The sequence below is a fragment of the Ranitomeya imitator genome, chromosome 1 (genome assembly GCF_032444005.1).
Source record: "Ranitomeya imitator isolate aRanImi1 chromosome 1, aRanImi1.pri, whole genome shotgun sequence".
In the NCBI taxonomy this organism is placed as follows: domain Eukaryota; kingdom Metazoa; phylum Chordata; class Amphibia; order Anura; family Dendrobatidae; genus Ranitomeya; species Ranitomeya imitator.
Genome location: NC_091282.1, coordinates 919,361,581 through 919,385,737, shown reverse-complemented (window position 1 = coordinate 919,385,737; position 24,157 = coordinate 919,361,581). Strand labels below are relative to the sequence as shown.

At 43.5% G+C, this 24,157-nt stretch overlaps 2 protein-coding genes across 3 annotated transcripts in view; both read left to right on the top strand.

Moving 5' to 3' along the window:
* Nucleotides 1-685: 685 nt before the first annotated feature.
* LOC138655113 (ovochymase-2-like) overlaps nt 686-24,157 on the top strand; it is a 174,045-nt gene continuing 150,573 nt past the window's right edge. For both annotated transcript variants that reach the window (XM_069743553.1, XM_069743555.1), the window contains exon 1: nt 686-864. In XM_069743553.1, the coding sequence (XP_069599654.1) occupies nt 747-864 (118 nt within the window). In that variant the 5' untranslated portion in view covers nt 686-746. The remainder of the gene's footprint in view (nt 865-24,157) is intronic.
* Nucleotides 13,956-15,905, top strand: LOC138655097 (uncharacterized). The gene is made up of 3 exons (XM_069743552.1): nt 13,956-14,209; nt 14,611-14,766; nt 14,857-15,905. The coding sequence occupies exons 2-3, from the start codon at nt 14,753-14,755 to the stop codon at nt 15,839-15,841; spliced, it is 999 nt and encodes a 332-aa protein (XP_069599653.1). The 5' UTR covers nt 13,956-14,209; nt 14,611-14,752; the 3' UTR covers nt 15,842-15,905.

Sequence of the window (24,157 nt, the reverse complement as noted above, 5' to 3'; positions counted from 1 at the left end):
TAAGTATAACAGGTTGTTTGTTTTTTTATTATTTTTAACATTACATAGTTTACTATTGATGCTGTATAGGCAGCATCAATAGCAAAAAGTTGGGGACACACAGGGCTAATAGCGGCGGTAACGGAGTGTGTTACCCGTGGCATAACGCGGTCTGTTACCACCGGCATTAACCCTGTGTTAGCGGTGACCGGAGGGGAGTATGCGGGTGCCGGGCAGTGACTGCGGGGAGTAAGGAGCAGCCATTTTCTTCCGGACTGTACCCGTCGCTGATTGGTCGTGGCTGTCTTGCGGCGACCAATCAGCGACTTGGATTTCCATAATAGACAGAGGCCGCGACCAACCGCGACCAGTGAATATCCGTGACAGACAGACAGAAGGACAGAAAGACGGAAGTGACCCTTAGACAATTATATAGTATATTCTAGGTATATTGATGAGAAAAAAAATATTTCTTCTTTTAAAAGGCTGTAAAGTAAAAAAAAGATGTTAAAGGGTAATGAAAAAGTAATAATTTATGACTGTAGACTAAATATACAATTAAAAAAAATAGTACAATAAGTAGAAATGCATTTTACATGGCTAAATGCTTTTCGTTGCAGAATCTTTGTAGATAACTGACCAAAGTCCACAGTAATATAGATAAAACGATAGCTTATATTATGGTGATGACTATTCAGCAGATCTTCACCTGGTCCACATTTCCATCAGATGTTCTCCTTGCACAGTGGGATCCAAGTGCGGGAAGGATGAAGTCGAAAAAATTAACAACCTTAGAGATATTCCTGATTGTCCTTTTTGTGTTGATGACTGGGGCATGCATTGCATTAATAGTACTTCAGTTTGTAAATCCCCAAGAAAAGGAAGGTAAGTTCTAAAAATGTTTTCATAACCTGATATAAAAAAAAAGGTTGCTAAAATGTTAATTTATTATTTTACAGTCAATGTATTTTGATGTTTTTAATCTTTCACCATTATAACTTATAAGATTCGATTGTTTAAAGTATTATGTACTTATATTTTATTATGCTGTTTATGTTTGTATATAAATACACATCTTTTGAAGATTTAGTTTTATTCAAGGATCTTTAAAAGTACAAAGACAAACAGAATTACAGTACAGATAGAGACATTTTTGTCTTGTAACTGTCTCCTGAGACGCAGAACATTCACACAAGAACTAGTAATTATACCACATTAACCCATCCATCTCCCAAAAAAAGTTAAAAGGAGTAGAATTATGAAGTCAAACTATTCTTTCCATATGCTAATGTCTTGTGATTTCCTAATAAGGCGAGACTGTTAGTGGTGCTATAAGTGCAATTGTGTCTTGCATACCTGTAAAAAAAACCTTTGTTCAAGCCTAGGGTTATATGGAGACATTTTCAAATGTCCTTATTAAAAAAATATGTACACAATAGTACTAATAATAGTACAAAAGGTGTAAGAAAGAAAAAATAACCATAAACAGCAAATGCAAACTACACCCTTTGCAAAATGCAACTTGTTACAGTTTAAAGGGGTTGTCCACTTACTCGGACAACTTCTTCTGAATCCCTGAGTGCCCCCAGTAAAATAAAAACACTTATATTCACCTCCAGTGCCGGCGCCATCCAGTGGTTCTCCGGGGGCTCGTGTAACATGATCACTTATGCGATCCCTGCAGCCAATCAGTTGAATCAGTTGATTCAGACAAATCAAGACATTTGGAGGAAGTGAGAGCTGCTGCTGCTCTCACTTCCTCCATATGTGAATTATGTCCATAAGACAGGAGAGTCAAGCTAATGCTGATTGGCCGCAGGGATCGGGTGAGCGAGCGAGTTATGTTATACTACTTTCACACTAGCGTCGTGCACTGCACGTCGCAATGCGTCGTTTAGGAGAAAAAACGCATCCTGCAAAATTGCTTGCAGGATGCGTTTTTCCTCCCTTGACTAACATTAGCGACACATTGCGACGCTTTGCCACACGTCGCAACCGTCATGCGATGGTTGCGTCGTGTTGTGGCAGACCGTAACATTGCTGCATTGTGTCCGCCATTTTTGACCGTGCATGCACGGCCGGAACTCCGCCCCCACCTCCCCGCAACTCACAATGGGGTAGCGGATGCGCTGGAAAAATGCATGCGCTGCCCCCGTTGTGTGGCGCTTGCACAGTATGCGTCGGTACGTCGGGTCGACGCAGCGCGACGGCCCTGTACCGACGCTAGTGTGAAAGTAGCCTTAGCCCCAGGAGGACTAGTGCCGACAGTGCTGCAACAGTGCGGAAACTGGAGGTGTTTATTATTTTACTAGGGAAGAAACATAGGGATTCAGAAGGAGTTGTCCAAGTAGTGGACAACCCATTTATGAGTAAAAATATCGAAAGTTATATGCTAAGATCACTGCAGACATGTCACTGACCCATGGATTTATTCTAATTTACATATTTGAATTCAGAAAATAGATGTGTAATTTGGCTTCTGCAGTCTAGGAAGAAGTACCTTCTTCAAGATTAATATTACTAGATAATAGATTGCACCAATTGTATTTATGTCCACTTTCAACTTTACTATCTATGTTATAGCATGTTCTAGACCACAGTCCATGTGTTATCTTGACATTTAAGAACTGTGCACGTGCTGCTGATAAATAAGGTTTTTTTTTTATTTTATTAGCTCTGGCCTAGTTTTTCTTCTTTATTGCAGGTCAAATTCCCTTACTATAATTTTTCTGAAATTATTGAAAACAAATAAAACAAACCTAGAACCTAGTACCATATTTTAGGTTAACACAGATCCAAAGTAAATTGCCTAAAAACTATTACAACTCATATCTAATAATATATTATACAGAGGACTTAAAGTGTAACCATCATTTTAATTTTATTCCATAAATCAATAATACATAAATAAGGTAATTTGTAATATATCACATTGGAGAAATTTGCTTCTCTCTCCTTGTGGACTGATTATTCATATGCAAAATTCTCAATTCATTGTTTGCAGGTTTCCTTTTATCATAAATGAAAAGAATAAAAAAAATAGGTTACACTTCTGTCTATGAAAGTAAGAAAGAGAGGGTTTCTTCATTGCTTTCTTTATTTCATCACAAACTCATTGGGTTATGCTAAAGCCATTCACATTAATAACTTAGTTGACTGTTCATTTTATTTGAAACATCTTTTTACTTTGATTTTTAAATAACAAATGAAATCATCTTCATGGAGACAATTGATTTTCAGATTGCTTGTTGTTTACAGTCAAGGTCACATCAATAGAATTGTGTCTCTAAAGGCCCCTTCACATTAAGCGACGCTGCAGCGATACCGACAACGATCCGGATCACTGCAGCGTCGCTGTTTGGTCGCTGGAGAGCTGTCACACAGACCGCTCTCCAGCGACCAACGATGCCGGTAACCAGGGTAAACATCGGGTAACTAAGCGCAGGGCCGCGCTTAGTAACCCGATGTTTACCCTGGTTACCATGCTAAAAGTAAAAAAAAACAAACACTAGATACTTACCTACCGCTGTCTGTCCTCCAGCGCTGCGCTCTGCTTCTCTGCTCTCCTCCTGTACTGGCTGTGAGCCGGAAAGCAGAGAGGTGATGTCACCGCTCTGCTTTCCGGCTGACCGACGCTCACAGCCAGTACAGGAGGAGTGCAGAGCACAGCGCTGGAGGACAGACGGCTGTAGGTAAGTATCTAGTGTTTGTTTTTTTTTACTTTTAGCATGGTAACCAGGGTAAACATCGGGTTACTAAGCGCGGCCCTGCGCTTAGTTACCGATGTTTACCCTGGTTACCAGTGAAGACATCGCTGGATCGGTGTCACACACGCCGATCCAGCGATGTCAGCAGGAGTCCAGCGACGAAATAAAGTTCTGGACTTTCTTCAGCGACCAACGATCTCCCAGCAGGGGCCTGATCGTTGGTCGCTGTCACACATAACGATTTCATTAATGATATCGTTGCTACGTCACAAATAGCAACGATATCGTTAACAATATCGTTATGTGTGAAGGTACCTTTAGTGAGGCTTACGTATTGTATTTAATCTGGAGGAGACAAAAACTAACTAATAAATCAAGCAAATAGAAGGAAAGACATCTAACTAAATAAGTTAACAAATAAACAAGTAAACAAACGAATAAAAGAATAACAATGAGGGCCAACTAGCTGGCATATCATAGTAAAATAGTTACCAGTCTGATACTCCATAATCTATTACGCTTCCTTCAGGGAAAATAAACACCATGGCTGGGTGAGTATAAAGATATTAGGTGTGCCTCCTAACTCTTCCAGACTGTATCACTTAGCTAAAAGGTAGTGCAACAGGGTCTACCAAGCTGGGGTACCTCTTTCAGCACCACCCCGTGTTTCAGGAGGTCCAATCTGCTTTGGCTGGAGTCTGAATGAAGGACGCTGGCTGGAATTGCTTGGTTACATGGGCGCATATAAAAGATCACTGCTTCTCCACGTATCTCCAGTCTGACAACACTTTACTCACAGGACACAGAATATATCACTCAGATACAGAGGGCAGGCCAATAGAAAAGCGGCAGGCCAGACATACAATACAATAGCAGCAGGTGGTCGGAGCCTGCCGATGTTTACAAAGGTGGGGGGCGGACAAAAGGGGAATATCGTGTCCCCTCTGCCCAGGGGCGCAGCCTGTGGGCTGATGTATTAGGGACATGCATCTTACATGGAACCTATTATACATACATATAACTGCACAACATATTTTGGGTGCTGAGTGGTTCCCTAACATGTAACAGGTAGTATCATCTTCTCACTTTCTTCTTTGTATAATGAAAAGAAATAAAGCCTCTTTGGAAAAAAAAGCTTTTTCACATTTTTTTCTTTGTGTCTGTCCGCCTCCACTAACTTGATTCTCAATAGACACTTGGTATGGTTAACCAATGTAGTTGTATCACAAGTTTCCTTTTCCTAACCATTGGTTAAAGAGACAATGGAGAACCTCAATTAGAAAAATATGATAAAAGCTGTGGTTAGAGTATAAAGGTAAATATTTAGAAAGGACATTTTAATTACTGGACCACCCCATTAAGAAACTTTTTCTCTGTGGTCTATATATTGTTAACATATCTACGCTGTGGCTGTTAGAACCTACAATTTAACCTACTGTGTATATGGATGCCTCTCTGGCTAGAGTATACAATTTGGATGAACTGAAGGAACATATTTACATGACAGAGGTGAAATGTTTGCTATCTACATGAAATTGGGCTATTATTTCCCTTGGATGCGGCCGTATTTTCTCCTTTATATGCAGAATAGTCCATTAATTCACAAGCCCCGTAACTTTCAACTGTGTTCCTTGAGCTGAGTCTTTACCATGTGGGAATTCTGGGTGATTTCAGATTAGCATTTCTTTAGTTATCTGGAAGGGTAGCACAAATAATTTCTGCACCATCTATAAGTAGAAGTTGTACCTTTCAATAAAAGATGATTTGACATGTTGTAAAAGTTTGGTATACTTTGTATGCAAAAGTGCTATTAAGTCTCGTAGGGTTGTTAAATTACTTTCTGAGATGCTCAGTATTACATGCTTTGTATCTCAAAGACAAGGGGTTCATGCCCTCAACCTACCGTACATAACAACTACTTTTTTGGTGTTTTTCTTTTTCTGAACACAGGTTTAAGTAAAATAACAATATTATTCTTAAGTAGAACACAATAAAGCATAGTCACCCCTAGATGAAGCTTTCCATAGCGAAACAGATATTGAGAGTGATTGATTCCCTGGAGCTGTGGAGGTTATCTTCTTTTATTACACGTTAGCTAGGTTGAACTTCTGGAAATGTGACCTTTTCTTTTATATTGTGTGCATATTATGGATTTTGGGGTTTCAGGATGGTGAGGAGCTAACTATGTATTTTGTCCCTTTAAAACTATTTGAACCTTCCCTACCACACTAGGCGGCTTCTTTTATCAACAAGCATGATTGGATCTTAAAGGGAACCTGTCACCTGAATTTGGCGGGACCGGTTTTTGGTCATATGGGCGGAGTTTTCGGGTGTTTGATTCACCCTTTCCTTACCCGCTGGCTGCATGCTGGCCGCAATATTGGATTGAAGTTCATTCTGTGTCCTCCGTAGTACACGCCTGCGCAAGGCAAAATTGCCTTGCGCAGTCGTGTGCTACTGAGGACATAGAATGAACTTCAATCCAATATTGCGGCCAGCATGCAGCCAGCGGGTAAGGAAAGGGTGAATCAAACACCCGAAAACTCCGCCCAAATCACCGAAAACCGGTCCCGCCAAATTCAGGTGACAGGTTCTCTTTAAGTATTTCTGTCTCTTTATAGACTTTTCTACCCAAATGTGGGCTTATGCAAGGTTCTCATGTGCTCTATCTTGTTTTGTCTCTTGTTTGTGTGTGTTCTCAACCGAGTATATGATGTATTTTTTATCAGTGATGATCTCAGCTTGTATGTAGTAAAATTTGTTATTTATGACCTTGAATGGCTATATTATTTGGGTGTATTTATGAATAAGTAAACAATAATATAATATCAGTATGGGAATTGCTCACTTTAATATTTGAAACATACAAAACCTACAGGCTCCATTAGTAAAATACAGGTTCTGTATTAAGTAATTTAAAGGTAGCTGTAAATCATACATTCTTTAATTTTATCTGTAAAGTGATTCCAAAAAACAAAATCAAGAAAACATTGGGTAGCACTACATACAATACAAGCAACTTGAGCTCTATGTCAAAAGGCTGCTTAGAAATGGCAGAAATTATCAATCTGGCTTCGATGATGTGCACAGATCACAGCCTATAGAATTATTCTCATACAGAGAAGAAGAGAAAATGGAGCGGCATTCATCATTTGTAGATAGTCAGCTTTACTGTATCCAAAACATAATGCAAGAACACTTGGAAGTTCTGCAGTCAGCACCTGTGGCAATGGCCGATTCACATAACCTGCCCGAAAATGGCCGTAGTTGTTCCAAACGGCCGTTGCCTCATCCGCTGCCTGCACCATCTCCCATTTTTCTTGCACTATGCTTTGGATACAATAAAGCTGACGATCTACGAATGGCAAGTGTTGATATGCTTTCGCTTCTTCTCTGCTTGTGGTTAATAAAGTGGCACCAAACTTTATCCACTTTAACTTTACAAATTGTCTGGTACAGTCTGCATTTTTGGTGCATTATTTTGTTTCAGACTACATACAAAAATTCACATCACTACATATAGTAGAGAAGCAGGTGAATATCAGTTCATCCTTCAGCATCTAAAATAGTGTTTTCTTAGTCATAGGATGTTAAATGATCTCTCCTTTACCAGTGACCTGAATAAAATATAAGGTGAGAGAGAATAATTAAGTATAGAGGAGCACCAATAGGGACTTCATTAAGAATGACTGATGGAAATTAAACCTCAGTACAGAAGGCAGCCACCAAGAAATAGAGGTCAAACGTGTACTCAGCCCTCCGATTCTGGTTGGAAAGGTTAGGTCACGATCCTTATGAAAGAAAATACTTTATATTTCAAAACTGATACACTGAAAACAATACATTCTTCTTTTACACATATTTCACATAACAGATAATATGACTAGTGTAGATAAAACTAGAAATAAAAAAGAATCTTAGATGACAGCGCTAAAATGTGCTGGGGCAAATTGGAGGCTAGAAAAAAGAAAAAATTCAGCTCACCCAACAGGAATCCACAAACGATACAGACATCTGAGCAGGGAATAAACGTCCAGCCAACGACGTAGTAGAAGCACAAAGAGTTCGGTAATCCAGCTCCAGGAAAAAAGGAAAATTCTATTGCATAAAATCCAATAATCCAATAAACTTTATTGAAACAAATCCATAAACTTGTCGATCCTAATAAGTGGCTTGGGATCACATATCAGCTCTCACTGAACGCGTTTAGAACATTGGTGTGTTCTTAGTCTTGAAGACTAAGAACACACCAATGTTCGAAACGCGTTCAGTGAGGGCTGATATGTGATCCTAAGCCAAGCCACTTATTGGGATCGACAATTTTATGGATTTGTTTCAATAAAGTTTATTGAATTTTATGCAATAGAATTTTCCTTTTTTCCTGGAGCTGGATTACCGAACTCTTTGTGCAAATTGGAGGCTGCATAATACACATCATGAGGCAGATTTATAAGACATCACATTAGAGATCCGGGTAAGGTAGTCCCAAAAAATGTATCACATACCACTTTTAGGTTAAGTTCTGATGATGAGCTTTTGATAAGTTTTTAATGCTGAATATTTTCCCCCCTGATAAAAATGTAGCATCTTAAAGTTCCAGCAAAGTGGCTGGGCTTTCTAGAAATTTCAGGCCTACTGTGCTTTATTTTATGCTGCCTATACTCCTTTGTGGTGTGTTTTTGTAGTCAGGGACTCCATTTTATCTCGTTCTCTGAGAAGCCCTTTAAAGTAGAAGAGTGCAGTAAATGTCACATCCAACATACAGTAATATCTTGTAGCCCAATACATTTTTAGATAATGCTGGCAATAACAGTATCTAGCACAAACTGATGAATCCATAAGAATTGTTGAATTGATACATTACAGTAAATTTGACTCAGCACGTATTTACTAAAATGAGAGTAAAATTAAAAAAATAATACCATGTATCTGTCATGAGCCACGTTCCAACATTTTCTTCTAGGAACACTAGCACAGTGACTTGTGGTTTACAGTATGTCCATAATTTCAAAGGTTGATAGATAATGCCTATCTTAAAAAAGACTTTTATGATGTTGCATTTCTCCTTTAATTATTTCAACTCTTTACTTATCTTAAAACTCTTGAAATTAACTAGTTTGAATTTAAGTTATCCATGTACAATGCTTTTCTGATAAAAAAAAAGAAAGGGTCAAAATAATAACCGGTTGTCTAATCGATTACTGTGAACTATAAAAGTTGGCACAACACGTCGCCAGCATTCAAGCCAATATGGTATATAGTAAAAACAAAGTTATTGTTCTCATCAGATAAAGATACAATAAAATATATCAATTGAGGTACATCATTAGAGCATTAAAAAAATACATAGGTTCAAATTAATTTCACAAATTATAAAAAATGTTCTACAAATAAGGGAAATATAATTTATCATCACTGTAACAATAATTATCTGTAGTCTTGCAGTATAATAAGCATCTCATTGTAATAATGGGCGGCACGGTGGCGCAGTGGTTAGCACAGCAGCCTTGCAGCGCTGGGGTCCTGGGTTCTAATCCCACCCAGGACAACATCTGCAAAGAGTTTGTATGTTCTCTCCGTGTTTGCGTGGGTTTCCTCCGGGCACTCCGGTTTCCTCCCACATTCCAAAGACATACTGATAGGGATTCTAGATTGTGAGCCCCATTGGGGGACAGTGATGATAATGTGTGAAAAACTGTAAAGCGCTGCGTAATATGTTAGCGCTATATAAAAATAAAGATTATTATTATTAATAATGGATTTAGTTATACATGCATGCCATTTTAACCCCTTAATGACCGCCGATATGCCTTTTAACTGCGGCCGCTAAGGGTACTTAAACCACAGCGCCGTTAATTAACGGCGCTGTGGAAAAAGTAAATAGCGCCCCCCAGAGTCGGATGTTCTCTGGGGTCTCGGCTGCCGGGGGTAGCCGAGACCCCAGAGAACATGATTCGGGTTTTTTTTACCGACCCCGCATTTGCGATTGCCGGTAATTAACCGTTTACCGACGATCACAAAAAAAAACGCAATTTCTATTTAATTTCTCTGTCCTCCGATGTGATCGCACATCAGAGGACAGAGAAAAGGGGTCCCAGATAGCCCCCCGATACTTACCTGTCTCCCCCGATGCTCCTCGTGGCTCCCGATGGGCGCCGCCATCTTCTTCTGGCAAAAAAAATGGCGGGCGCATGCGCGGGCGCATGCGCAGTGCGCCCGCCGGCCGGCACCGGGAGGATCTTTGGGGTCTCGGCTGCAGGGGGTAGACGAGACCCCAAAAAACATGATCGGGGTCGGTTTTACCGACCCCTGTTTTGCGATCGCCGGTAATTAACTGTTTACCGGCGACCGCAAAAAAAAAAAAAGCAAAGTGTAATTCTCTGTCCTCTGATGTGATCGCACATCAGAGGACAGAGAAATAGGGGGATTCGGGGACCCTATCATACTCACCGGTGTCCCTGGGTCCTCCTGCTTCTCCTCCTGGCCGCCGGCATCTTCAGGGGAAAATAAAATGGCGGGCGCAGGCGCAGTGTGCCCGCCATCTATCGCCATCTGCCGGCTGGCAGGAGAAGAGCAGTTGGGGCTAAAATTAGGGTTAGGGTTAGGGTTAGGGCTAGTGTTAGGGTTAGGGCTATGGTTAGGGTTAGTGTCAGAGCTATGGTTAGGGTTAGGGCTAGGGTTAGGGTTAGGGCTAGGGTTAGGGTTAAGGTTGGGGCTAAATTTAGGGTTAGGGTTGGGGCTAAATTTAGGGTTAGGGTTCTTTCACACTTACGTCGGTACGGGGCCGTCGCAATGCATCGGCCCGACATACCGACGCACGTTGTGAAAATTGTGCGCAACGTGGGCAGCGGATGTAGTTTTTCAACGCATCCGCTGCCCAATCTATGTCCTGGGGAGAAGGGGCGGAGTTACGGCCACACATGCGCAGTCAGAAATGGCGGACGCGATGTACAAAAAAAACGTTACATTGAACGTTTTTTGTGCCGACGGTCCGCCAAAACACAACTGATCCAGTGCACAACGGACGCGACGTGTGGCCATCCGTTGCAATCCGTTGGCAATACAAGTATATGGGCAAAAAACACATCCTGCGGGCACATTTGCAGGATCGGTTTTTTGTCCAAAACGATGGATAGCGACGGATGCCAAACGCAAGTGTGAAAGTAGCCTTAGGGCTAGGGTTAGGGTTGGGGCTAAAGTTAGGGCTAGGGTTAGGGCTAAATTTAGGGTTAGAGTTGGGGTTAGGGTTTGGATTAGGGTTGGCATTAGGGTTAGAGTTGGCATTAGGGTTACGCTTGGGATTAGGGTTAGGTTTGGGATTAGGGTTAAGGTTAGGGTTGTGATTAGGGGTGTATTGGGATTAGGGTTAGGTTTGAGGTTAGGGTTGAGATTAGGATTAGGGGTGTGTTGGATTTAGGGTTTTGATTAGGGTTATGGTTAGGGTTGACATTAGGGTTGTTTTGGGGTAAGGGTTGTGATTATGGTTAGGGTTAGTGATTAGGATTATGGATCAGGTTGGGATTAGGGTTAGGGGTGTGTTGGAGTTAGGGTTGGAGCTAGAATTGGGGGGTTTCCACTGTTTAGGTACATCAGGGGGTCTCCAAACACGACAGCCAATTTTGCGCTCAAAAAGTCAAATGGTGCTCCCTCCTTTCTGAGCTCTGCCGTGCGCCCAAACAGTGGGTTACCCCCACATATGGGGCATCAGCGTACTCGGGAATAATTGGACAACAACTATTGCAGTCCAATTTCTCCTGTTACCCTTGTGAAAATAAAAACTTGGGGGCTACAAAATCTTTTTTGTGGAAAAAAATATATTTTTTTATTTCATGACTCTGCATTATAAACTTCTGTGAAGCACTTGGGCATTCAAAGTTCTCACCACACATCTAGATAAGTTCCTTGGGGGGTCTAGTTTCCAAAATGGGGTCACTTGTGGGGGGTTACTACTGTTTAGGTACATCAGGGGCTCTGCAATCGCAACATAACGCCCACAGACCATTCTATCAAAGTCTGCATTCCAAAACGGCGCTCCTTCCCTTCCGAGCTCTGCCGTGCGCCCAAACAGTGGTTTACCCCCACATATGGCACATCAGTGTACTCGGGATAAATTGGACAACAACTATTGCAGTCCAATTTCTCCTGTTACCCTTGTGAAAATAAAAACTTGGGGGCTACAATATCTTTTTTGTGGAAAAAAAAATATTTTTATTTTCACGACTCTGCATTCTAAACTTCTGTGAAGCACTTGGGCATTCAAAGTTCTCACCACACATCTAGATAAGTTCCTTGGGGGGTCTAGTTTCCAAAATGGGGTCACTTGTGGAGGGTTTCTACTGTTTAGGTACATCAGGGGCTCTGCAAACGCAACATAACGCTCGCAGACCATTCTATCAAAGTCTGCATTCCAAAACAGCGCTCCTTCGTTCCGAGCTCTGCCGTGCGCCCAAACAGTCGTTTACCCCCACATATGGCGTACCAGCATACTCAGGACAAATTGGACAACAAGTTTTGGGGTCCGATTTCTCTTGTTACCCTTGTGAAAATAAAAACTTGGGGGCTACAATATCTTTTTTGTGGAAAAAAAATATTTTTTATTTTCACGGCTCTACGTTATAAACTTCTGTGAAGCACCTGGGGGTTTAAAGTGCTCACCACACATCTAAATAAGTTCCTTAATGGGTCTAGTTTCCAAAATGGGGTCACTTGTGGGGGGTTTCCACTGTTTAGGCACCTCAGGGGATCTCCAAACGCGACATGGCGTCCGATCTCAATTCCAGACAATATTACATTGAAAAAGTAAAACGGCACTCCTTCTCTTCCAAGCTCTGCGGTGCGCCCAAATAGTTGTTTACCCCCACATATTGGGTATAGACGTACTCAGAAGAAATTGCACTACAACTTTTGTGGTCTAATTTCTCCTGTTACCCTTGTGAAAATAAAAATTTGGGGGGCAAAAAGATAATTTTTGTAGAAAAAATTCGATTTTTTTATTTTCACGGCTCAACGTTATAAACTTCTGTGAAGCACATGGGGGTTCAAAGTGCTCACCACACATCTAGATAAGTTCCTTAAGGGGTCTAGTTTCCAAAATGGTGTCACTTGTGGGGGGTTTCCACTGTTTAGGCACATCAGGGGCTCTCTAAACGTGACATGGCGTCCAATCTCAATTCCAGCCAATTCTGCATTGAAAAAGTCAAACGGCGCTCCTTCACTTCAAAGTTCTGCTGTGCGCCCAAAAAGTGGTTTACCCCCACATATGCGGTATTGGCGTATTCAGGAGAAATTGCATAACAACATTTATGGTTACATTTCTGTTTTTACACACGTGAAAATAAAAAAAATAGTTCTGAATTAAAATGTTTGCAAAAAAAAGTTAAATGTTCATTTTTTCCTTCCACATTGTTTCAGTTCCTGTGAAGCACGTAAAGGGTTAATAAACTTCTTGAATGTGGTTTTGAGAACCTTGAGGGGTGTAGTTTTTAGAATGGTGTCACACTTCGTTATTTTCTATCATATAGACCCCTCAAAATGACTTCAAATGTGATGTTGTGCCTAAAAAAAAATGGTGTTGTAAAAATGAGAAATTGCTGGTCAAATTTTAACCCTTATAACTCCCTAACAAAAAAAATTTTGTTTCCAAAATTGTGGTGATGTAAAGTAGACATGTGGGAAATGTTATTTATTAACTATTTTTCGTGACATATCTCTCTGATTTATGGGCATAAAAATACAAAGTTTGAAAATTGCAAAATTTTAAAAATTTTCGCCATATTTTATTTTTTTTCATAAATAATCGCAAGTAATATCGAAGAAATGTTACCACTAACATGAAGTACAATATGTTACGAAAAAATAATCTCAGAATCACCGGGATCCGTTGAAGCGTTCCAGAGTTATAACCTCATAAAGTGACAGTGGTCAGAATTGTAAAAATTGGCTCGGTCATTAAGTACCAAATTGGCTCTGTCACTAAGGCCGCCGTCACACATGCGAGTTTTACGTGCGTAAGAGCGCATAATCTACGTACGTAAAACTCGCTAAACATACGGCACCATGATTCTCAATGGGTCTAGTCCTTTTAGGCGTATATTACGGATCCGTATTATACGTTCCTCTACGGCCGTACAAAATCGCAGCAATGCAAGTCTATGGGAGAGCGTATAATACGGAATGCATACGGACCATGCGTGTGCATTGCGAGAAATACGCACCTCACTGGCAGATGTCCTGAACTTTCGAAAGCCATCAATCAGGCAGGTGAGACATGCTAATTAGCTGAAAATGCCAGACAGTGAACCCGGAAGTCTGCTGCACGCCTCCACGGAGTGAGAGATTCAGCATGGCCCGCATAATTAATGTTGACATGCTGATCATTTTGATCCAGGAGAGGCCAGAAATCTGGGACCAAAGAGACCCCAACTATGCCAACAGGGCAGTAAAACAAGCTGCATGGAGGAGCGTGTGTGGGTCCCTCTTCCCCCAGTATGACCAGCAGCCACGTGCGGCCCAGCGACAAATAAGTAAGTACACCCATGTTTGCAATGTAATGTTCTTGCTAAACAGCAGGCCCTTACTACTTTGAATTGCTAAACCTTAATTTATTAATTCATCCTTAAAGTTATATATATCCAAGCAGTATATACATGGTGCTGGATATGATAAATGGATTTGATTAAGGTTTAGAACAGGTGTTCCCTTAATAACATGGTTTTCCAGTAATTTGTTTTTCTGTGATAGAGGTTAGCTGACTCTGTCCTTGTGGCCTTTCTTCCTAATTTGTATTTTTTTGAGGAAATTCTGGCTTAATGTGAGCCACAAAAGCCTCTTTCTATGCTACATTGCAATCTGTGTACTCCATTACACCTTGTGTGAGCACTCTGCATAATGGTCTAAGCAATGTGTGTATTTTTTGTTGTTTCAGTGGATGATGTTACAACAAGGTGGCGGAGTATCCGGGACCAGTATAGGAGGGAGAGGCAGCAGCGGGAGAGAAGTGGAGCCGGGGCCCCTCCTAAAAAAAAAAATACATCTACTTTGACCGCCTAACCTTCCTTAACCCCAGCATGGACCTCAGGCCGTAAGTAAAAACATCTCAAAATGGGTTAATTTTTGAATGTTGAGAGATGATTCCAAAAAACATAGTAACTTGTCAAATTTATCTTTGCAGAACTCAGTCTAACCTCACTGACAGGGAGACAGGGTCGGACTCAGAACTGGTCATTGACCCAGTTGGAGAAGGTGAAGAGGTGGCTGGTCCATCTGCTGCTCCCTCCTGCGCAAGACCTACAGCATCTTCATCATCTGCCCACCCAGCTCCAGCTGCTTCTGAAGAAAACCCAGAGGGCCCACAGTTCTCTTCTGCAGCAGCAGCACCTAGCCAGGATGACCCTGGTAATAGCAGCAGCCCAACTGTTGCCCTGGACCGATCCCCACAGGCTGCAGTCAGACCCCAGCGTGCACGACGCAGGAGAGAGCTTCGCCAAAGCAGGCAAAACGTGGATGCTGGGGTCATGAACTATTTGGCCCGGGTTCGAGAGGATGATGGGGAGGAGGGATTCACACGGAGCCTTGCCCAGTATTTACGCTCCATAGAGCGGGAGTTGAGGCTGCGTTTGAGAGGGTGTTTTCAGATCCTTATTGACGCATGCACCCCCCCAAATAACCCATACAATCTGATGCAGATGATTGAACAGTGGCAGATGTCACCTGAAAATATTCTGCGGCCTCCGAGACTACAAGGCCAGCATGCGCACCAAGGATCTGAAGCACCCCCTCCACGTCAGCCAACACCTCCACCCCAACCACCAACTAACCAACAATGGCAACATCAGCACCATATTGCAGGATATCATCAACCATCCCAATATGGCCACTTGTCCGCACCCAGTGCTGGAGGCTGGTCCCAACCTGGGTTTGGACAATATGGTCATTTTGGGTTGGGGTATGATTCCCGCACATATGGGCTGCAACATCAGGGTTATCTCCCAAATCCAGGCCCCACTCATCAAAGTGGCCAGCATCAGAGCAGGCAGAATTTCCCGCAAGCCACTATAACAGCCGCACAGGCTGCTGGACAATTGGGCCTGCAAAGGCCATCTGATGGTGACCCAGACCAATCCACTTCTCCCCTTCCTACGTACCAGGACTTGTAATGTTGGGTACAACTTTTTTTTAATTTGTTTAAGACATTTGGTTTGGTTTGTGCTTAAAAAGCAAGCTGTAATGCTTTTATTTTACTTTGTTGTTTTTTTTTTGTTAAAAAAAAGCTGTTCTTTTTTGTGCACAAAGATTGGTTATGCCAAAACAAACAAAAAAACCAAAAACAAGTTTAAGAAGTAAAATTGCCTTTACTTAACAAAAAACTATGTATGCACTCTGTTCATTCTTCTTAACTCACACACACATGATATGATCAGAACCATATGTCAACAAATTAAACACAGCAGACATATTTTCAAACTTGATAATGGCAAAATTTAGGTACATAAATAATTACACATGCAAAATTGCATAGTCTTGCCAGGGAGTGGCACCCTGAGGACTCAAAAAATAATTGGTGAACACATCCCGAACTTTTAGGCCAGAAAGGGGACGTCGCCGAGGAGGGACATATGGGGGAGGCCTACTATGATTGGTCATGACGTGATTTTGCAAATTAGTAGACAAACAATCATGTATTCTGGTGAAATTATGTAGAATTACACAGGCTTTGATCACTTCATTGATTGAAGCCTCACTCAGCTGAATTGCAGACTGAAGAACACGCCATTTGGCTACAAGAATCCCAAAGGCGCACTCAACCAGTCTCCGTGCCCTGGTAAGTCTCAAATTAAAAACCCTCCGCCGGTGGTCAAGGTTGCGCCTGGGGTAAGGCCTCATGACGTGCCTCGTCAGTTGGAAGGCCTCATCTCCAACCAAAACAAAAGGCACTGCTTCCGCATTGGAGCCTGGGAGTTGTTGTGGTGGTGGGAGGTTCAACTGGTTGTCACGTAGCCGGCGACCCATTATGGACGAATTGAAGACCCTAGAGTCTCCAGTTCGGCCATAGGCCCCAATGTCTACAATTATAAACCTGTAGTTGCTGTCAGCAACTGCTAACATAACTACAGAGAAAAACTGCTTATAATTGTAGAATTGGGAACCAGAGTTCGGCGGCTTACGCACCCTGATATGTTTCCCATCCACAGCTCCAATGCAGTTAGGGAAGTCACAAGTATTTTGGAATCCAGTGGCGATTTTGAGCCAATCATCCATTTTTGGCTCTGGCATCACAACTTCGTTAAGTTTCAGCCATATTTGGGAACAGGTTGTCCTAACAATGACTGAAATGGTAGAACGCCCAATGAGAAACTCCAGGTGTAGACCCGCATAGGACAAGCCTGTGGCCAGGAAGCTGAAAAACAAGGAAAACAAAATAAAGGAACATGAGGAATATGAAAACAGGACGAAACACAAGTGTCTAGTAAATTTTCTCTGTGATTATTGAGTAAGCAAAAAGGGACATTTCACAGTATTACTATAATCAAATATTAAACACATTTTTAGAAATGTGCTTGTGGCCTCATGTCTAAGTTAAGGAACTGAAACATAGTAGGACAAAACACATTGGCCAACACAACAAAATCTAAAAGGTCTAAATACATACCGTAAGGTTAGGAGCAGACGCTCCTCAGCAGAGATGGCTTTTCTCATCCAGGTGTCCTGATAGGTGAGTCCAGGACGTAAGATCTCCAGCGACATGTCAAAAGTCCTGATGGACATGCGAGTATACAGGAAAAATTTGTCTGGATGGGCCCTCAAAGATGAATAGAGTTTCTGGAAATGTCCTTTACTCGGGCGTTGGGTCAATAGAGGATGGACCCACAATCTTTGTCTCCTCCTTCGCGGATCTGCATTGACCGTATATGGCTGGCCAAAGCGACGAGACAACACCCAGTGAAGCAACACCCGCTGAGTTGTGCTTAAATACACATGGTCAGACATGTTTGGGAGCTCCAAGTACCACAGCCAAAATATGCTTGAGAACATATAGGGCATATGGGAGGGGTACACCTGTTGTCGAGGGCTTAAATAGTGTTGTTAATGATGGTTTAAATGATTTGCAGGCCAGAAAACCGTTAAATGTCCATTTTGGAATGGTGCGTGGTAAAAACGCCATACGGATCACATACGGATTACACACGGACCAGTACATGCGCAAAATACGCGACCACACCTAGGCGACGCAAGAACTACGGAGAGAGATTACGGAGACATTTTGGCGTATCACGCGCGTATTACGGACGTAGAAAACGTACCGTAATGTCTTACGCCAAGTGTGACGCCGGCCTAAGGGGTTAAAACACTACTCAAGCTTTTATTTTTTCACTGCCAGAGTTATGTCAGTAATCTAAGATTCCTTTCCTTATTCCTATGCTTACCAGCCGCATTCCTCAGGTCTTCCTGCCGCCGCTCCAGTCCCACTCCACAATCTTGTGACTGCAACTTCTGACTGATTGTCAGAGGTAACGATTACAAATTAAGTTATCAATGTAAGTCTATGATAGCCTCGTTCTGGTTCCCATAGACTTACATTGAGTTGTGATTTCCAGCTTACCCAACAAACACTCTAGCGATCTGACAGGTCACCATCTGCAGAAGATGGCCAGAGCAGTGTCAATAACAGACGAAGATGGCAGCTGGTTGTAATGCTCCTGGATTTAATCCCTTGAGTTTGTGTTCTGCGGTTGGCTTCTCTTTCTGCCGAGCCACAGGAGATACACCTTTTCTCTGGGTATTTGGGTTCTGCTATTCTGGCTGCAGTCTGTCTAGCTTAACATTGGTGTTCTTAATTTAATCTGTTTGTTCTATCACTTTTCGGGTTCAGCTTTAAATACCTTCCACTTCTGTTGTTTCCTCCTGGTGATAGACTTTGTAGGATTCATTCGCTTGGCTGTAGTTTGTGTTGGCTGCAGTTTTTTTGTGTGTGATTCCTTTATTCATTGGGGAACTGCGACTCTACTTCTCCTAGGAGCTGCTAAAGACATTTGGGATAAGCCGCAATCAAGTGGGTGCGCTATTGCGTTATTTTAGGGTGCCAACCTCTGCGGACAGGCAATAACAGACCTGGGTCATTTACTGTACCTAGTGTGGGGATTTGCTTAGGTAGGCAATGGTAGGGCCGCTGTAAAGAGGCACATGCAGGTTTTCAGTCCAAAAGGTCGGTGTTTTATTCACACTGGCAGCAGGAGAAAAAACAGTCTTAGGCTACGTTCACATTGGCGTTCCGCCAATGTGCGTCGCTGTTGCGCCGGCGACGCAGCGGCGACGCAGCGGCGACGCGCCCCTATGTTTAACATAGGGGACGCGTGCGTTGTTTTGGTGGCGTTTTTGCCACGTGCGTCGTTTCCGACGCTAGCGTCGGACGCAAGAAAACGCTACATTGTAGCATTTTCTGTGCGTCCGATTTTCGTCAAAAACGACGCACGCGTCGCAAAACGCGCGCGTTTTTGCGTGCGTCGCGCGTTGCGTCGCCGACGCAGGGCGGCGCAACGCTAGTGTGAACCTAGCCTAACATCAGACAAAGCAAAAGTATAGCTTGCTTCTACAACATAGGTTAGGGTGTGGACGTGCCTGCCCATTCTGGTCTGATGTCACAAAACCTGTCTTAGCTCTTTCACACCCACCAACACACACTGAGGATTTCTGGCTGACGATTTATGTTGTCTTACGACATGCAGCTGTGCAAGTCGGGCATTGCCCCCAAAACCCGAAAGAGCACAGAAGATCCAGGTCTTAACCTCCATCCCTGCTGTTTACCAATGTGAAAGGCACTTGCTGGAAGGAATATATTTCCAATCCAGCACCATACTCCTCACTGCATCAAATACTCCTCCCCCCCCCCCCCCCCACTTTGCCATACAGTGGACTCTGGATAGGGCACCTGCATTCCGCTGCAGCTTGACTGCCTGATGTTCCACTGTAAATGTGAAATTTTGTAGGGACAGGAACCACCGGGGGGCCCAAACATTCCCCTCTTTGGCTTCACTTATCCACCTAAGAGGGGAATGATCGGTCACTAGGCAGAATGTCCTCCCCAGCAAATAATAGTGGAGAGACTCCAGTGCCCACTTAATCATAAGGCACTCCCTCTCCACTATTCTGTACCTGGTTTCAGCTGGGGTGAGCTTTTGGCTAAGGTAACTCATGGGGGGCTCTTTCCTGTTAGTTTCCTGGGACAGTACTGCTCCTAGACCTATTTCTGAGACATCTGTCTGTATAATAAACTGTCTTTTGAAGTCGGACGGGACCAGGACAGGTGTCCCACACAATACCGACTTCAATGTCATGAAAGCCTCCTCGATCCGAGCATCCCAGCAGACCCTTACAGAGTTCCTTCCTTTCAGGCAGTCTATCAATGGAGACGACAGTGTGGCAAAATTGGAGATAAATCTCCTGTAATACCCAACTAACCCTAGTCAAACTCTCACCTGTCTTATCATGAGAGGTTGGGGCCAGTTCTGTATCATTTCTATTTTGTTTACCTGAGATTTGATGACTCCCATCTAATAACAACATTTTCCCTGGTACGGGACAAAGTTGGGTCTCGGAGTTGCTTCATACCAAAACTCTCGCCAGAGACATTTCAGTCTGACACTTTGAGACCCATTGGCAAGTCCTCTATTTCCCCAGTCATTACTTTTAGGAGGGTTTTCTTCCCCTTTTCCACCAGAGTGGAGGTGACTCCTACAGCCGACACCTCTCCCTCGTGGCCACAAGGTTTTTGCATTACTTCTGAACCATGCGACGGAGTCTGTCATGCCGTTGCTGCCGCCGCCTCTCCCCACTGCAGCTCGCCGGGTGCGCGCGCGCGTCGCATTCAGCTCTGCGCGTGCGCACATCTGATTCCTCTGTTGGCGCTCTTTCCTGTCCTCTCCGTCATACTGGAGGACTGTAACCCGGAAGTAGCTCCCATGCTGCTATGTAAACTGCTTCCTGCTGCTTCTCTGTGCCTGATGTTCATTTGTGTTTACAAGTGCTTCTGGCCACCTGTGGTCTCTGTGCGTTCCTAGCTCTCTGACTTTGGGTCTCCTCCGCCCTCTGCAGTGCCTGCCTGTTTCCTGTGTTCCTGCCTTGTTCCTTCAGTTCCTTTTCCTCTGCGGTACCTGCCCGGCTCCTATATGTTTTCTTTGCTCCCGTCAGCCTCGGTGTCTCCATATTGTCCTGCCAGCCTCCGTGCCTCCGTAGCGTTCCCATCTTCTCCCTTGTCTCAGTAGTTCCTTTCTGTTCCCTCTTTCCCTTTGTGCCTGCTGTGTTCCCTTCTGTTCTTAGTCGACCCTCCAGCTTCCGTGGCGATAGTCCCTCACGGGCCTGCCCCTAACTCTCCCTGTATAGGGGGCGGTCCACCTGGTCAGCTCGTCCGAGAGGGGTTCGTCATCACGGTCCAGTGGGTCCACTCTCCGTTTTTCACTGTTTGAATCTACATGCTCTATAGGACTGCACTCGGGTGACATCCGAGTGCAGCCAGAGTCTTACAGCGTCACAGTAACATCAGGCCATGGACCCCGCTGGAGTCTCCGCCACTCAAAAGGAGTTACTCTTTTTGCGTGAAAACCAGACTAGGATCATGTCATTTTTAAAGAATATGGAGTCTCGCCTAGCGGCTTTACAGCCTTCTGATCCTGGTATTGCTCCGCAGTTGGTTGCCCTTCAGCAGGAGCTAGGTCAACAACGGGACACTCGGTCCCATATTTTGAATTTTATGGCCTCCATTAATTATCGGCTTCTCTCCCTCCAGCCTATTGCGCTTTCTCGGACGTCTTTAACAAGAAGGAAGCGGAGATTTTGCCGCCGCACCGCTCTTATGACTGCCCGATAGACCTTGTTCCTGGTTCTACTCCACCTAGGGGTCGTATTTACCCATTGTCTCCTACGGAGACTCAAGCCATGTCCGAATATATTCAAGAGAATCTGGCCAGAGGCTTCATTCGAAAGTCTTCCTCACCTGCAGGAGCTGGGTTCTTCTTCGTTAAAAAGAAGGACAGTTCTCTTCGCCCATGTATAGACTATCGGGGTCTCAACACCATCACGATCAAAAACAAGTACCCACTTCCTCTCATACCGGAACTCTTTGATCGTCTGCGTGGAGCACGAATCTTTACCAAATTGGATCTCAGAGGAGCTTATAATTTGATCCGTATCCGTTCTGGTGACGAGTGGAAGACTGCGTTTAATACCAGAGATGGTCATTATGAATATTTGGTTATGCCATTCGGTTTATGCAATGCACCCGCAGTCTTCCAGGAGTTCGTAAATGATGTTTTTCGGGATCTACTTTACACCTGTGTTGTAGTGTACTTGGACGATATCCTTGTGTTCTCTCCAGATCTGTCTACTCACAGAAGAGATGTACGGCAAGTACTTCAGCGTTTGAGAGAGAATCGGCTGTACGCAAAACTGGAAAAATGTGTCTTCGAACAGTCATCTCTACCCTTCTTGGGTTTCATCATTTCCAACGCTGGTTTGTGTAAGGATCCGGAAAAAGTTTCTGCCATGCTCAACTGGCCGCGTCCTCTTGGAGTGAAAGCAATTCAGCGATTTCTTGGATTTGCTAACTACTATCGGCAGTTTATACCTCACTTTTCCTCTCTTTCAGCTCCAATCTCCTCCATGATTCGGAAGGGTGCCAATCCTCATCTGTGGTCGTCTGAGGCCGAAGAGGCTTTCCGGTCCATCAAGCAAGCCTTTGCCTCAGCTCCTATTCTTCATCGTCCAGTGGCCAATAAACCCTTCATCCTTGAAGTAGATGCTTCTGCAATTGGAGCTGGAGCTGTGCTCTCGCAGAAATCCTCTTCTGGTCGTCTTGTGCCCTGTGGTTTTTTCTCAAAGATCTTCTCCTCCTCAGAAAAAAATTATTCCTTCGGTGATAAAGAACTTTTGGCAATCAAGTTGGCATTAGAGGAGTGGCAGTACCTCTTAGAAGGGGCTTTACATTGTTTTATAATCTACAGCGATCACAAGAATCTGGCATATATTCGTTCTGCGCAAAGACTTAATCCTCGGCAGGCCAGGTGGGCCTTGTTTTTCGCCAGGTTTGACTTCGAACTTCGTTTCTTGCCAGGAAATAAAAACTCCAAAGCCGACGCTCTGTCTAGGTCATTCCAGGTGGTGGATTTGGAGTACGAGCCTGCACACATCATTGATCCTGCCAGAATCATCACAGTTGCTCCAGTCTCTCTCACTTCGTTGCCTCCGGGTAAGACCTTTGTCGCTGAAGGGAACAGGAGACGTGTCTTACTTTGGGGTCACGCCTCCAAACTGGCTGGACATGTTGGTTTCAAAAAAACCTTTCGTTTGATCTCTCGTTTTTACTGGTGGCCAACGTTGTCTAAGGATGTCCAAAGTTTTGTCGCCTCTTGTCCTTCCTGTGCCAAGAATAAGATTCCCAGGCAACTACCTTCTGGGCTTCTACATCCTTTGCCAGTACCTTCCTCTCCGTGGCAACATTTATCTATGGATTTCATCACTGATCTGCCTCATTCTTCTGGTTCCACCGTCATCTTCGTGGTCATGGACCGTTTCTCCAAGATGGCTCATTTCATCGCTCTCCCAGGTTTACCTTCTGCTCCCGAATTGGCAAAGATTTTTGTTCACCATATTTTTCGTCTTCATGGTCTTCCTTTACATATTGTTTCTGACCGAGGTGTTCAATTCACCGCCCGCTTCTGGAGATCCCTCTGCAGATCTATGAACATTTCGCTTGATTTTTCTTCGGCCTACCATCCACAGTCCAATGGCCAGGTGGAACGTACTAATCAGACCTTGGTAACTTATCTCCGTCATTTTTCCAATTCTCATCAGAATGATTGGTCTGACTTACTGCCATGGGCTGAGTTTTCTTACAATAACCATCCCAGCGAAGCCACTAACAAATCTCCATTTTTTATCGTCTACGGTCAACATCCTGGTCTTCCTCTTCCGGTTCCTCCTGTCTCTACTGTACCAGCGGCTGATCTTCTGTCTAGAGAGTTCTCCAGGGTCTGGCAGGAGACCAAGTCCGCCCTTGAGTTGGCTCAAGTTAGAATGAAGAGACATGCGGACAAAAGACATCTTGATTCTCCTATATTCTATCCTGGGGACAAGGTTTGGGTTTCTTCTAAATTTATCCGTCTCAAAATCCCTTCACATAAGCTGGGTCCTCGCTATATCGGTCCATTCGAAGTTTTGTCTCGTATTAATGACGTTTCTTACAAACTTAAGTTGCCTGCCTCTCTGCGTATTTCTAATTCTTTTCATGTGTCTCTCCTTAAACCTGTAGTTTTTAATCAGTTTCATTCTTCTAACCTTTGTTCTCCTTCGCCTGTTTCCGAGGATGATGTCTTTGAAGTTAGGGACATTTTAGCCATGAAAAAACTTAGAGGGAGAACTTTGTTTTTGGTTGACTGGAAGGGTTTTGGTCCTGAGGAGAGGTCCTCGGAGCCTTGAGAGAA